The sequence below is a fragment of the Macrobrachium nipponense genome, chromosome 24 (genome assembly GCF_015104395.2).
Source record: "Macrobrachium nipponense isolate FS-2020 chromosome 24, ASM1510439v2, whole genome shotgun sequence".
NCBI lineage: Eukaryota > Metazoa > Arthropoda > Malacostraca > Decapoda > Palaemonidae > Macrobrachium > Macrobrachium nipponense.
In genome coordinates, this window is record NC_061091.1 from 9,317,138 (window position 1) to 9,332,137 (window position 15,000).

At 37.2% G+C, this 15,000-nt stretch overlaps 1 protein-coding gene across 7 annotated transcripts in view; it reads left to right on the forward strand.

The window, feature by feature from the left end:
- Positions 1–6,517, forward strand: part of LOC135205429 (neurensin-1-like) — a 341,552-nt gene extending 335,035 nt beyond the window's left edge. For all 7 annotated transcript variants that reach the window (XM_064236002.1, XM_064235999.1, XM_064235998.1 and 4 more), the window contains one exon: positions 338–6,517. In XM_064236002.1, the coding sequence (XP_064092072.1) occupies positions 338–458 (121 nt within the window). In that variant the 3' untranslated portion in view covers positions 459–6,517. The remainder of the gene's footprint in view (positions 1–337) is intronic.
- Positions 6,518–15,000: the final 8,483 nt, after the last annotated feature.

Below are 15,000 nucleotides of genomic sequence, written 5' to 3' on the forward strand. Positions count from 1 at the left end.
TCCAGGGGAATGAATCTGCTTGACTATTAGCCTAGATTGAACTTCCAGGAGCCTACTAGTATAAGTAAAATGTAATCCCTGTAACAAAATGACAAGTTTAAGGACCTGAGTATCGGGTCGAATGATTAGTCATGCCATTTAACGTTGAGTGAATTACAAGGAGTCTTTTAGTGTGAGTAAATTAGTATCTTTATAAAAAAAAAAAAAACTACAAGTTCAAGGGTCTGAGTATTCTTTTTATATTCTTTAGTACAATTGAATTATAATCGGTATAACAAAACTAAAAGTTCAAGGGCCTGAGTTTATTTTTATATATACATATATTTTTTTTTTTCAGAGTGGGCCAATACGTCCTGGAACCCCCAATTTCGCCCATCGAGAGAAAGGTCCCCGCCACCGAAAAGTTGACGCAGGTGCAACCGAATTGGGGAACCAAAGGATTTCTCCGTTTTCCATAACCCAAGGACTCCTACCCTTTACCCCGTTCACTGCGCGTCCTTAAAACCATTCCCTGGAGACTTCTCTTAAAAATCCTGAACCGCGTGGGTAAACACCTTCCCTTAAAAATCCTTAATATGTTGGCTAAACACCCTCTCTTAAAAATCCTTAATATGTTGGCTAAACACCCTCTCTTAAAAATCCTTAATATGTTGGCTAAACACCTTCCCTTAAAAATCTTTAAAATCCCCTGGCTAAACAGCCTCCCTTACCACTCCTAAACCCCATGGCTAAACACCTTCCCTCAAAATTCCTAAAACACGTTCCCTTAAAAATCCTTAAAATCCCTTCGCCAAACAAGCCTTCGCATCGTTTTGAAATCCTGTATCGAAAAAGAGGCCTCACTGGCACACAATATTGACGCCTCTGCCTCACAGGCCTATTTTGTCAAAGGGGGCCGACTTTATCATAAGTACATTTCTTGAAATAGGTTTTGACTTAGTCCTTGGCTGCATGAGATTGTATCTTCGCTGCTAAAACAGAGAAAAGCCTTTATCCTTAGTTTTTTCATGTGTCTTTATCCGAGTTTATCTGAATTTGCCTTGGGAGATGAAAACCTGTCATTATGGGATTGAGAAGTGATGAATCATAAGCAGACTATAAAGATAGAGTATGAAGATAGGAAACCTTTTGCTTAATCAAAGGAGAAAGATGATATTCAGAATATAGTTTCCTTGGATGGATGTGAGGTAATTGTAAGAAGCGCCGTATATCTTCGTTGTTATAATATGTGGAATCATGTTTCCTCGTGACTTTAATGAATAGAGAATGCTGAGAACATACAGATAGTAAACTAGAAAGAAAAATCAGCGGGAAACTAGTTGATTCTCTGTCTAAGAATGCCAAAATGAATAGCAGTTTGTATTGTTCGGAAATGAGTTTTATTTTCAAGAAATATCAAGTCACTTCTAGCTCATAGAAAAGAGAGAAGTACAGAGCTAAGATCATTTCCATATCGGTTTGGAATCGGCAATGATGGATAAGTATCTGGAATTTTGTTATTTCCCTTTTTGCAACTGAAGATCATCGAAAAGACTTTTGTATCTGATTTTCCAGAAAGAAGGCAATTGTTAAGATATGCATTCAGTCGTGAATGTTAATGTCAATAGGCAAGCTTCTAAAAGTTAAGTTGTCCAGATATTTTTCCAACAGAGAACGAAGAATTTATTTTCGATGTCCCTCAGTGAATTCGTAATTGAAAGTGAATGTCCAGAGGCGGAAGAGTTAGTTCACCGGAGAGATTTGGGTAACAACGAAGTTCCAAACGCTGGGAATATTTTGGGAAGAATTTGATGACATAGAGGATAGTGGAGGTTTGAAGGCTGACTCAGCTTGGGATATAATTCCGGAGCTTATATATTGACGCATAGAAGGCCCATTCAGAAGCCTTGTCGGGCGTACCCATGCCCTACCTCTTTAACTGTTAAGGATATCCACACTAGAATTTAACAGCGGAAGACGAACGGAAAAGGACCCACGAAAAATAAAAGCAACTTTCCACAAAGGGAACATTTGCTCCCGAACGAGGTCGATCTGATTCTCTTTAAGTTGAGCAGAATGGCGGGCCCCTCCGAAAGAATTTGCGAGCTCGCGTGGGCGGAGCCTCATGAAGAGGAATGCGGAGGAGGAGGTGGGCGAGGAACGTGGGCAGAAATGAATAAGGATAAAAGGAAAAATGGGGACAAAGTGGAGACGCAAAAATACTTCAGATACGCAAGAAGGATAGAGACGAGAATAGACGTTATAATTGCAGTGAGAAAGAAAGAGGGCAGAAATAACTGTGTATTTAAAGCTCAGTATGAAATGTGGTCGATATATTCGAGAGAGAGAGAGAGAGAGAGAGAGAGAGAAGAGGTCTCGTAAGACATTTTGAGGATTAGGAGAGAGAGAGAGAGAGAGAGAGAGAGAGAGAGAGAGAGAGGGTAACTGTTTTCAACCCAATAGGAATCAGGAGGCTGCGTTAGGAATGGGAACATGGAATTAATTTTTCGTTCTAAAAATGGGAAATGAACTAGATAAACTAAAGAGAGAATTATGAGGACAGTATTGCAAATGAACATTATTTTTTGAGTAGAATTATAAGATGGAGGTCAGTGAATGAATACTTTTATTATAGAAAAATTTTTAAAAATTAAGAATGAAATAATGTAAAATAAAGGAAAAATGTCATGATTTATCGAAAAAGTGCCAAAAAGAGGAATTAAAAAATACCATGAAATAAAGCAACGGTGATAAAAGTTTTATTGAAAAAATTACTGATATAAATTGTAAAGTGGAACAAAACAAGAATATAATTAACAATGATAAAGATCTCATAAAGAGATGAAAACAACTACAATGAACAAAGTGTTTTTTTTTTAAATAGATAGGTGTCCTATGGTCATGTCCTTTATATAGTTGGTGTGTGAAAGTGTTCGTCGTTTGTGTTTTCCATTTTTTCCTCTCACTCCTCTCTCCCTCCCTCCCTTCCTCCCGTCAACGATGTGGTGGTTATTCCTGTAGGAATGTTTACGGTTTGTTTGATTTCCTTTCTTTCTTCTTCGTTTTGAATCTGTGACACTTGGAACCAAATCAAACGACAACGTCTCTCCTTAAGATCTCCGTAATAACTCGATGTCTGTCCCCATCACTAATTATCGACAGTTTACAGTCTTTTATCGTCAGTCATTTGCTGGTGTCATTGACCTGTCATTTGCTGTCTCTTCGTATTACTGTTATCCGTCTCATCGCTGATGATGTGAATTGCCTTTTGCATGAACTGTGAACTGTTTCTTCATTTAGACACGACTTGAAGAATACATTTACATAGGTTGTATTTAGAGAGATATTTATGTAAGATGTCTTTCAACGGCAAATGCAATTGCGAATTCTGTGGAATAAATTATACAGCTGTATGAAATTGTATTTTAGGTACCGATACGTTTTCGTAGAAAGTACTCGGAGAAAGTAGGTATGTTTTGTATGCATACATCATATACTACTCAAGAATTGTCAATGGAGGGTGAGTCATGTTGTTTAACATCATGTCAAATTTATCTAGGCTGAAACTTAACAGAACAAATTGCAGTTGTGGCCACTAAGACGTTGGTTTTACAAAGGTGAGAGTGTTATTCTCTCTCGTACATTTCCCAGAATGATCTCATACTAGCTTTCCCGTTGTAAAAGAAAATAAAACTGGGAAGAAGTACTTGCAAAAACACTCCCCATCCTACCACCTTTCTCAAAGGAAATTTTTCCCAAGGAAGCGTTTTTCTCTGCCTGAACAACCTGGCATTAAAAAAAATACTTCTTCCGTTTCTCTTCCAGAAAATTCGTACTGCATTCAAAGAGGAAGTAAAAAAATTTGGTGCAATTCGTATTCAGATGCTTTCAGCCTCACTTCCAAAAACTACTTTCGGAAAATGAGCTTTCGTGAGGAGCTGCTCTCTCGTAGTATAATCGAGGTCCTGTTGGGTCTTCAGATGCCTGGCTAATTTCTTATAAGAAATCCATTGACTTCTTGTGGAATTTTGGAGGAATTCTGCGTCATTTCTAGAAGACCTGATTTGATGTACATTTCAATTTAAATGATTAAATTAACTTTTCTTTCAATGTTGATGAGGCTTTTATGGAATGCAAAAGAAAATGATTTAAAATTGATGTAAATTTAAGAACCGGTTCATGAAAAACAGGTAACTTCGAATGTTCGACTAGGAACAGTTTTGCAATGTATTTCTGAAACTATATAAAATACCAGACCGAATATATATGTGGTAATTTTATCTTTCATGCCAGGCCGATCTCCTATTGCCAAAATATTTCAGCAATTTCTAATCCCAGTCGTATCTTTCTCATAAGAACATTGGCTGATTTTTTAGAGCACTTAAAACATGTATTGTTTTTCGAATAGAGTCCTTTAGCATCGTAGAAAACGAAAGATTCCGTAGACATCTGAGAAGTACGAATGCCATCAGCAATGCATATATGAGACTTAGGGCAGAAGCTATTTCCTCATCGATATTTTCGTAATTTATTTTTCCATGTGTTCTCTGCGTCACTTAGGGTCAAGCATTTATTGAATTAGCAGAGTCTAGCTTTAGGATTAAGGATTTGACAACGCCTAATACTAATGGTAATGTTAATAATGATGATAATTATATTAATGGTAATAACGTTGATGAAAATGTGGTCACTTGGTCTCGTAAAGATAAGACAAAACTTCAAACTTTTCGTTTTCGTGGCTTTGTTTCATTTTCGAAATGGTTCACTTCCTTCGAACGTAAACTAAAGTATTTTTTTCTCAGTCTGATCGTTCGTTTTTCAGAGTCGAAATTTCGTCCAGTGGATGTCGTCGTTCGTTCGTTCTTCGTTCGTTCGTTCATGCCTTGAGAATAGAGTCACGTACACTTCTGTGCACGAGTCACTTCGAAACTTTTCCTTATTATTCTTTTATTCAATGCAGTTTCCCCTAAACACTCCTCTTTATTCTAAAGCACCTCTGCTTCCTAGAAATGCACTTTTCCTCCTTTTCCTCCCATGTGTCTCGTTTCGTCCCCCCTGTCCTCAGCCCTCTCGAATGTCCTCGTTTTTGCGCACCCATTTAGACGCGTTATCTCCCAGGTTCCTCACATGTCTATGTCTGCCGCTGCGAACCAGTTCAACATGGCTCAGGTGGTTCGAAGCGTTGGTAGACATAGCAGACCCTTCTCCTCCTCCTCCAACCCTCCCTCACCCTCTTTATTTATTCATTCATTTGTTTATTTATCTATTTATTTACGTTGTTCCTCCTTGCTGATGTTGTTGTTATTCCTCCCACGTCCTAGCTGCTGCTGCTGCTGCTGCTGTTGTTGGCTCTGCTACTACTGTTGTTGTTGTTGCTGTTGTTAATGTATTCCAGAGAAAATTTATAGATGGAGAAAAATGTATAAATTGATGATTATGATCGTCGTCGTCGTCGTCATGACGATGACCGACCCGTCACCGGAATCCTTGATGAATACATTGGCAGGCGCACTGTCGTCACGCAGTCTCTCGAGAAATCAATATATACATATAAATACCTATACTGAATAATATATAACATATAGAGAGTGGATATATTCGTCTATTATTCAAACAGGAAATCGTGTATAATAAACTTGGCCTTCTATATTTGTAATGTTTTTTGTCCCTGTCTGTTTATATGAAATATAAATATTTAAAAAAAAGATAAAAATAAAAAAAATAGTATGGTGTCGACAACTGCTGCTCCTCCACTCTCGAAACGGGCGTGTAAACTTTGTAACTTTATATTTTTTATTATTATTATCAATGCTTTTCACGAGATTTCATTCAAAGTACAAACCCAAAGAAATGAGCGACGGTTGAGACCTGAGGTAGATTTTATGTATATAGTAAATGCTTTTGAGTACAGAAGGATGAAGAGGAAACGTTTCATACGTCAGTATGGAACCGGCTGGTAGATGAGAATTTATCTAGTTAGGATATATGGTTCAGAAGAGTTTCAAAAAAGAGTTTTCGCCAAATCTTAAGTTATCTCTACAATATAAACATAAAGTTGCCTCTTTTGAAATTGCACCCTTTCCTGACAGCTTGATGATAACGTATACAAATTCTTCCCCTCTGAGAATTCAGATCTGATGATGATAACTGATGATAGCTTACAAATTCACCACTGTAAAGAATTCACATCTGATGATGATTACATATATAAATTCATCCTTATAAAACTCCAAAGATCACCCCCATGCCACCAGCTATACAAAACTATCTCTTATGATCAGGTGATCACCTACTATGATCATTATACTATGATAAACGACATGTACAAACACCCCCCCCCTCCCCCACCACACCTCCTGAAGACATCCTAATTATGAATATACAAAACTCACTCCTATCCCCCCTCCATACACTCCCCCCCCCCCCCCCCCACTTCCTTTTTCGTGTTTACACGTTTCGTTTCGAAGGACTGAAACTTGACGTCCAGTTGTGAGACTGATGTAACCGTTGTGAATTAGAAATATATTTTAGTGGAGTCTTTGGTGGTTTTCATTATTCCTTATTTGATCGATTCCCTTGTGCTCCATTGGTGATTAACAGCGCCTCGGTGGCGTGGTTGGTATGGTGTTGGCGGCCCACCTCGGTGGTCGCGGGTTCGATTCTCGGCCATTCCATTGAGGAGTGAGAGATGTGTATTTCTGGTGATAGAAGTTCACTCTCGACGTGGTTCGGAAGTCACGTAAAGCCGTTGGTCCCGTTGCTGAATAACCACTGGTTCCATGCAACGTAAAAACACCATACAAACAAACAAAATCCATTGGTGATTAATGTATTATTTTTCAGAAGATGATCCCTATTCATATGGACCCTCATTCATATGGTAGCTTATTCATATTTCATTTGGAAATATTGGTGAAGTAAAAGAATTTGGAAAGAGTTAAAACCATCAGCATGAGTAAGCAGATTAGTGACAATGGTGCTCTAGTTGTAATTTTCATGGTAAAGTTAATACAGCTGCTGATAGTATTACTGTATTTGTAATAGTAGTCTTGGCGTTAGTGGTGGTAGCAGTAATAATAGTACGACAGTAGCATTAACAGTACTAAAATGCTATAGTGCCCTAACAGTATCAATTGTATTTGAGCCTTCCTTAAGAAAGAGGATACGTCAAGTTTTGCACAAAGATTAATTTAAATACAACTAACATTATATTTTAAGTATGTGAAGAAGTTATTGTATAAGAATTCAGTGCCATCAAATATATCATTTACATGAAAAAATAATACTCTACCAGTCTTTACCCATATTCCACAAGGTTCTGTCCCTTTGCTATAATTTGTAGTAGTATATTGAAAGTCTGCAATAATATTGTCGATTAGTGGCCAGAAACACCACATTATGCCCAGTTTGATGGCTAAAGCAGTTCTCAGCCAAGAGTACTGTATTCAATCCAGCAGAGATTCATGTTAAGGTATTGATCGAATCCTTTGATTTTCTCCTTGAAGGAAAACTATGTCTTGTGCCAGTCATATGAAGACCCAGTTGCCTTGAAGTCTGTTATCCAAACAATTATTCAAGACCCCACTCCATGGCATTATGGTTAGTTGCACAGACTGCTTAAATCAGCTATAATACTTGGTAATAAAGCTTTAGTCAGACATAATGTCACGCTTTATCTAGGTCTTAATTAAGCAGTTGGAATCTTGAAATCCATATCTCAGACCTGACCTCACAGACCAGGAGAATCAAGTCATCTTATCAAAGCTTTGTGACCTAAAGTTCCAGTGTCTGGTTTGCTGAAAGTCAAAACACTGTATCGCAAAGTTCTCTGTACCAGTATGGGTCCTTGGCTCCTTGCTCAGTGACAGGCTGTCAGTGATGGTAAGGTATTAAAATTAATAATGTCTGGAGTTGACAGTAACTAGATTGTTGACACAACCTTCCGAGTCATGCTTATCGTTACTGGTATCATTGTTGTTATATAATCGTAATAATATATTTATCTCGGTTGTTTAGGCAGATTCAAACACCTCTTATCCCGTTCAAGGCCTTACCACAATGAAGGCATCCCGTGCTACTGCAAAGCCAGTTACTTTAATTTGACCACCTGCCAGCTAAAGTTATTGTTGGCAAATCAAGAAAATGAAAATCAGATTTCTCTATTAGTTAGCTTGTCTTGACATCACTGACCTTAGTTGTGGTGCCAGTTACAAGGTTAGGTTGCTGTCTAGCATGAAGTAACTAAGTGAAGAATCTGTCAGTGTCAAGATATCTTCCCCACTAAACACCGCAAGGAAACACTTATTTCTCAGCCGTATTCATCCTTCAGTATTTATTTGTTCATTGTTATTGTAATTTATAAGTGTATACTGAATTTGGAAAAGTTTATAACATGCAAGGATCTGTTCACAAAATATGGTCCAGATGACCAGTTACATGAGTTTTTTTTGGCCGTGATACTCCACATCCAGTAGGTTCTGAACACAGCCCCTTAAATGTTCAACCAAACATCTAGACACCATCAGCTCAATATAAGGGGGAAATCCCGATCCTAATACAAATCTAAGTCTTGGTTAAGTAGAACCCACTGATGAAGAAAGCCCTCTGTCTGGTTAGGGGAAAACTTCTCAACCTTTATTAATCCTACTGGAAGTCTAAAAGACTAAAGGTTGGAACAATCATTAAAACAGTGTGATAAAATTCCAAGTCATGTAAAATTCCAAGTCATGTGTCAGTAGCCTGATAAACAAAAAAGTTTGGTGGATGGCTACATTTCCAATGAGTCGAAAGGATTGGACAGACAAACAGGACAGGAATGAACTGTTAGCATAACAGTGAATGAGGAACATTTGTGATGCTTAGAGAGAGAGAGGAAGTAATTTTAGTTTAGGAGAGAGGTGTACCAAAGCGAGAGACTCGTTTGTCTCTTATCTCTGTGTTGATGTAGTAGTAGCTATAGCTGGTTCACTTAAGGTAGATTCTTGGATGATCCAAATGCTTACGAGACGTTTGTTTGGAGGCCACTGATTGGCTAGTACCGGGAGGTAGGCAGCTCCCAGCCAATCAGCGGCCTCCAAATGAACGTCTAGCAGGCATAGGCCTCACCCAAGAGTCTACCTTAAGTGAACCAGTTATAGTTGCTGCTAGCTGAAGCTTCAATGACGACTGGAGAATCCCACAGCTTGAAGAACTATTGTTAATTACCCGAAGAGCTCTCGTACATTGCAAATAATCATCTAAATGGCTACCTCAGAGGTGAAACTCCTCCTCTCAAAAGAGCAATAGATAACACTGGCGGTGTACAATACAGGAAAATAATAAAAAATACCGTATAGTTTCTCTATGAATTTTCTATATCCCCGAGGATGGCAATTGGTTAGTGGCTGAAACAGCTGTCAATTTAAATAAATTGAGCTATAAAATAGTATTTATTTTATTCCTCCCAAGCTTCAACCTATAAGATAAAAAAGACCTTGATGTATGTATGTGTGTGTGTATAATATATATATATATATATATATATATATATATATATATATATATATATATATATTATGTATGTATGTATGTATATATATATATATATATATATATATATATAACTATATATATACACATACTATATATAAGATGTGTATTAGTTTCTTTTATGAAACGGGAGCTGATGAGGTCTACCATTCAAGTAGACGAAAGCTCCCGTTTCTTATTATTAAAAAAAAAAAAGTTTCAATGTACATCTTACGTAAGTGTGGACTTTTATTACTTCAAAATTTTCTAATCATGTTATGGTGAGTTTATATATATAAATATATATATATATATATATATAGATATATATATATATATATATATATATATATATATGATATATATATATATATGTAACGAGGATATGAACCTCGTTATTCATTTGGTAAACGTGTAACTCCGAACGTCAGGCAAACCAACACACAAATCTCTCTCTCTCTCTAAGCAATACCTCTCTCTCTCTCTCTCTCTCAACTCTCCCCCACTCTTCTCTCTCTCGTCTCTCTCTCTCTCTCTAAGCAACCAGCGGCTCGCGACTTTTCTCTCTCTCTCTCTCTCTCTCTCTTTCTCTCCATTCGGTCAGGTAATCAAAATGAGAGAGTTGCATTATAAAAATACATTTATTTAACAACAAAAGATAGTAAATCAATCAAGTCTCACAGACTAACTTAACTCAAGTTAACCCAATAATAAAATGTCTAAAAGGTAATTAGTCACACCAAATGTCTATTTTCCCATCGGGACTCCCTCAGTCCCCCCATAGTTCTTGCCGGAACCATCTGTTTCAAAGACACGAGAAACCACACGTAAGTACACACATAAGTTTAACAACAAAGATTAAAGATTGGATATTCTCATAGATGTTAAACAGACAACAAGCCACTCTTTGGCTAAAATAGTATAAGACTCACCCAAGCAGCCGGAATATTTCACACACTATATTATAAAGAAACTTTCGCTGAGCTTCCCCGACATCTGGTCTTTCTTCCAAAGACGCCTCTATCCAAATCCACTATAGACTTGGGTAGGGGTATATTAAGTATAGAAGAGGCGCACACACAAATGCACACTTCGTTAACACCTCATATTACTGGCTGCAACCAGTTTCCCAAAGGCACTTTGAAAAGAGCCCATGAACTGTCGTATATTGACTTGTCTACTATTCAGTTTTATATCACGCCACCCCACAGAAACCATTGATCAGCTTTTCTCAGGTCGTTGCTTCGGCATTCCAATAGGTCACAGCGAACTTATTGGCAATATATCATTAATTATAACCCTAGGCCTAACATAGCTTGGCCTCGCCCAAATGCTAGCACCCGCCTAGCAAAATGGTCAAACAAAAAAACTTCTATAACATAAAACACATTGGCAGGCTTAAAATAAAATCTAAGTAATAACTGCACGTCTCTGGCATTATAAAATAAAGTCTTATCACGCTTCATTTCTCCAAATAACACTAGAATTTTCTCTCATCTTGGATTCTTGAATATCCCTCTTTGTCTGCATCTCGCTGCACAACTGTAGCAGACTGTAGGAAGACGGAATGCCTCCCTCATTGTAGAAGACTTCTAACGTCTTCTGCAGATCCCCAAAAGACACGCTGTTGAACTCTGTAGAACTCTCGTGATCGCCATGGACAAAACGACAGCAACCTCTCTGCACGGCTGGTGGACGTCTTGCTAGCGTTGGGAAAAGACTTTTTGGTGTGTTAGTATGTCAGTCAAGTCATCGGTCAATCCAAGAAAATTAACCCCAGACATACTACTTCTATCAAACAATGATCTCAAAAAGGTCAGAAACACTAACTGAATGTCTCCCAATTAACTCCACTTAATATGACCACTAAATCATAAGTCATTATCAAAACTCTGAAAGAAAAAGAAACATCAAGTTCTCCAACTCAATTCTCCAGATCCACACATTTCAGCACACACAATCCAAAACTCACAGCAACTCCACGGACTTCTACACTCACATTTCAAACTCGAATGTTCTCATAAGTAAAAAAAAAAAGAAAAAAAAATAATGAGCCCAAGGGAAAAAAATCACACAACAAGCTCAGACCCAAAAATGTTCTCTCAAGCTCTGATATTACAGTAACTCACAAAATCAGAAAAAATCTCCAATGTTTAACAGCAAAAACCCCTTTACTGCTCATGTAATTAAGTACAATGAGACTTAATGTCAAACTCCCATTTATGTAAACAACAACCCCCGAAAAATTACATCTCCCGTCCAAAAAGAAATGCTATATAATCTCAATCCCCAATTACATCTCTCGTAGGAAAAGGAAGCAAAATAAAAAAAAAGATAATCACAAGTAAACTTCCCCCATCACAAAATACATAGTACATGTATAATATGCATAACACCCCCCTGCATTTTTCCAAGAAATGCCCCATGTATAGCTACGGAATTTGCCAGAAAGCAAACTCTTACACATGCACTTTCGTGAAATGCTATTGTCAACATTTCCAGATATTGCAAAAACTCTGAGCAATCACCATCAGAGGAAAAGAGTCAGCACACAGCGGACTCAACGCAGCGTTTGTCAGCAGAAAAATCCACCTGCGGACGTGTGCTCAAACAGCAGCACAAAAAATGTGTAGTCAGACACAAGTTTGGAAAACTCATGATTCTCCAGAAAAAGGTCTAACTGACACGAAGTAAGCACATTTCACAAAATTAACTCCAGGATATGACTAATGTGCTCAAAATTTGTCTCGAAGACTTATTCTCTCAACATGACACTGCCCAATTATATGCCTCCAAAAATAATACACTTGTAAACATAAAAAATGCACACATCTCCATAGGACCACAATGCAGTAATGCCACTCGCCTCCAAATAGTCACGAAATCAAAAAGAAAGAACCACAGAAATCCTCTCTCGGCTTGAAAAAACAAAACTCCCATAACCACAAAAAGATTCACCCGCCAAAGATTAATTCCACCTCCATACATAAATATGTGACACCATATTAATAATAAGAGCACTCCGGATATAAAAATATTTCCTCCATTTGGTTAATAACCACATCCACATATTCCCTCTTATTTCTCCGATAGCCACATGTTAATAAAAAAAAACCACCACTCCAGGAATAAAGAATAGTCACCTCTATTTCGGCAAATAAAAAATATTTACCTCTATTTCACCAATACTCCATGTGGAATAAAACAAGGCTCCAAAAAATATTAAATCTCCAAAAAGGAGTATTAAAAAAAAATGAAATCCTATCTCCAAAAAAATGTGCACTCAAAGCATTTAACTCACACAATCACAAATATTGCCCCATATATCTCCAAAAAAATGTGTCTCCATTTGCAACAAAGATGGCTGCAAAATAATTGAACTAAACATAGCTCTCATCACTATTGGCAAATATCAAAATGGCCAAAAATATATCTCCAATATATTATATCTCAAAATATAACTCCAAAATAATATACCTCAATTATATCTCCAAATAATATATCTCAATTCTCCAGGGAATAACTATATGTTATAGTCAAAAACTATAAAACACTCTCCTTAGCATAATTGCTGAAAAAGGGCAAATACTCGGCAAATAAAAACTGTCTAGAAAATTCTAGAAAAAATCACCAATGTGCCACAACTCATTATAACAGAACTCCAAATACAAAGTGTCTTAGCCAAGACTTCTCCATATGCACTACAACATAGGCCACTAGAAAACTTAACTAAGTTTCCTATCTCTCACAAAGTTGTCACAAATACAACAAAGGTATTGTGCAAGAAACTCACAATTTCTGGAACACAAATATCCAGAAAAAAAAATGTAGTGCCACTACGTATGCATTCAAAACCATGCAAAATTCTCCCGTATATTTCTCTACAGCATCAAGTAGCTGAAACACAAACACGTTCCCGAACCATGACTCTAAGTCACGAACTGAGATATTAAAAAAAAAATATTCACATCAACTGGAGAGAAAAAATAAATTCAAATTCACCCATAATAAAAAACTTGTGTCAGCGATGGCTAACTTCCAAAAAAAGGAGAAAAGAAAAATCAACGGCATTTTTAACTATCTCTCGTGACTCACGTATGTCAAGCAGTTATCTGCTGAACTCATAAAAAAAGGAAAAAACAAAAATAATGTGTTGTTAGTTCCTCCCAAATTCAAAAAAGATTTCACCATCCTTCATAGCATTACAGCACCCACGTATTAGTATAAAAATAAATCAGTATCAGAAATATCACTTATCAGCAAAATCACAAAAATTGCTATCAAAATCACCAGTATCAGTACAAAAAACATCACCAATGTTAATGCTTGTCCATTCTCCAAAAATTCAGCACAAAATTCAGCGCAAAATTCACCAAAAGTTCAGCAAGATTCAACACAATTCACCAAGATTCAGCCAGATTCATCAAGATTCAGCAAAACTCATCATTCATGAATCACTGAAATATTCTTCAAAGTTACAAAAAACTCAACAAACAATTAACACAAGATTTCTCCCATTAATTCATTGTAATAATTCTCCATGAATAATTATCTGTAATAATTATAAAATAATCTCCCATGAAAAATCTCAAATCTCTCGTAAAACAAGTCTCCCGTAATGATAATTATACTTAAGCAACCCTCCCGTAACACATCTCAAAAATTAGTAATAATAATAATTATTATTATTAACAATAATAATAACTCTCCATAGTAATAATTCTCTAGCAAAGATCTCAAGTAAGGGTGTAATTGGTGTAATTCAAATAGCATACACCAGTAATGCTGAACTCCATGATATCAATCAACAGCAGATGCAACAACAATCATCAGCATCGGGCATCACCATGCACCACCACTCGGCACCATTTTCAAAGTAATCCCGCCAACACAATAAAAAAAATAATAATAATCTGTGTCCCCATTATATTTGTGTCTTCCAAGGCATAAGGAAAACATACAACACATCCCGTGCATGTTATTTACTTTTCTCCTCATTCACGAGAAAGGAAATCTCTTTTTATTTCCCTTTCTCTTCATCCAAGAGAAAGAAAATCTCTTTTCTAAAAAAAAGACTCTACGGGCATTTCACTTCTTCAACTAATCAATCAGCTGATATCCTAGCATTCATTGTCAAGGCCAGACTTGCCCGTCTTCCAACACCCCGACAAAGAAAAAAAAAGGAAGGAGGAGTTCACCCACACTGAGAAAAAAAAATTTCTCCCCCCCACTGAGCATTGAAACACCCCTCAGTCAAGCGATAGAACAGCCCCCCTTGAACAGTGTCTGAGGAACCCCCTGAGGTATACACCAGTACCCTCGCAATACCCCCCGAGGCAGGCCATACTCCCCTTGCAACGCGCCTCTCTTCGCCAGTTAGCAGAAATGTGCTGAGCCCGTAAAATTCAGTGGCCGCTTTGTCTCCAAGCGAAATATGCTATCCAAGCACAGTTCGCATGCATAAAAAACATCTTTATACACCCTTATGTTAAAGACGAATGCGTCTATTCTAAA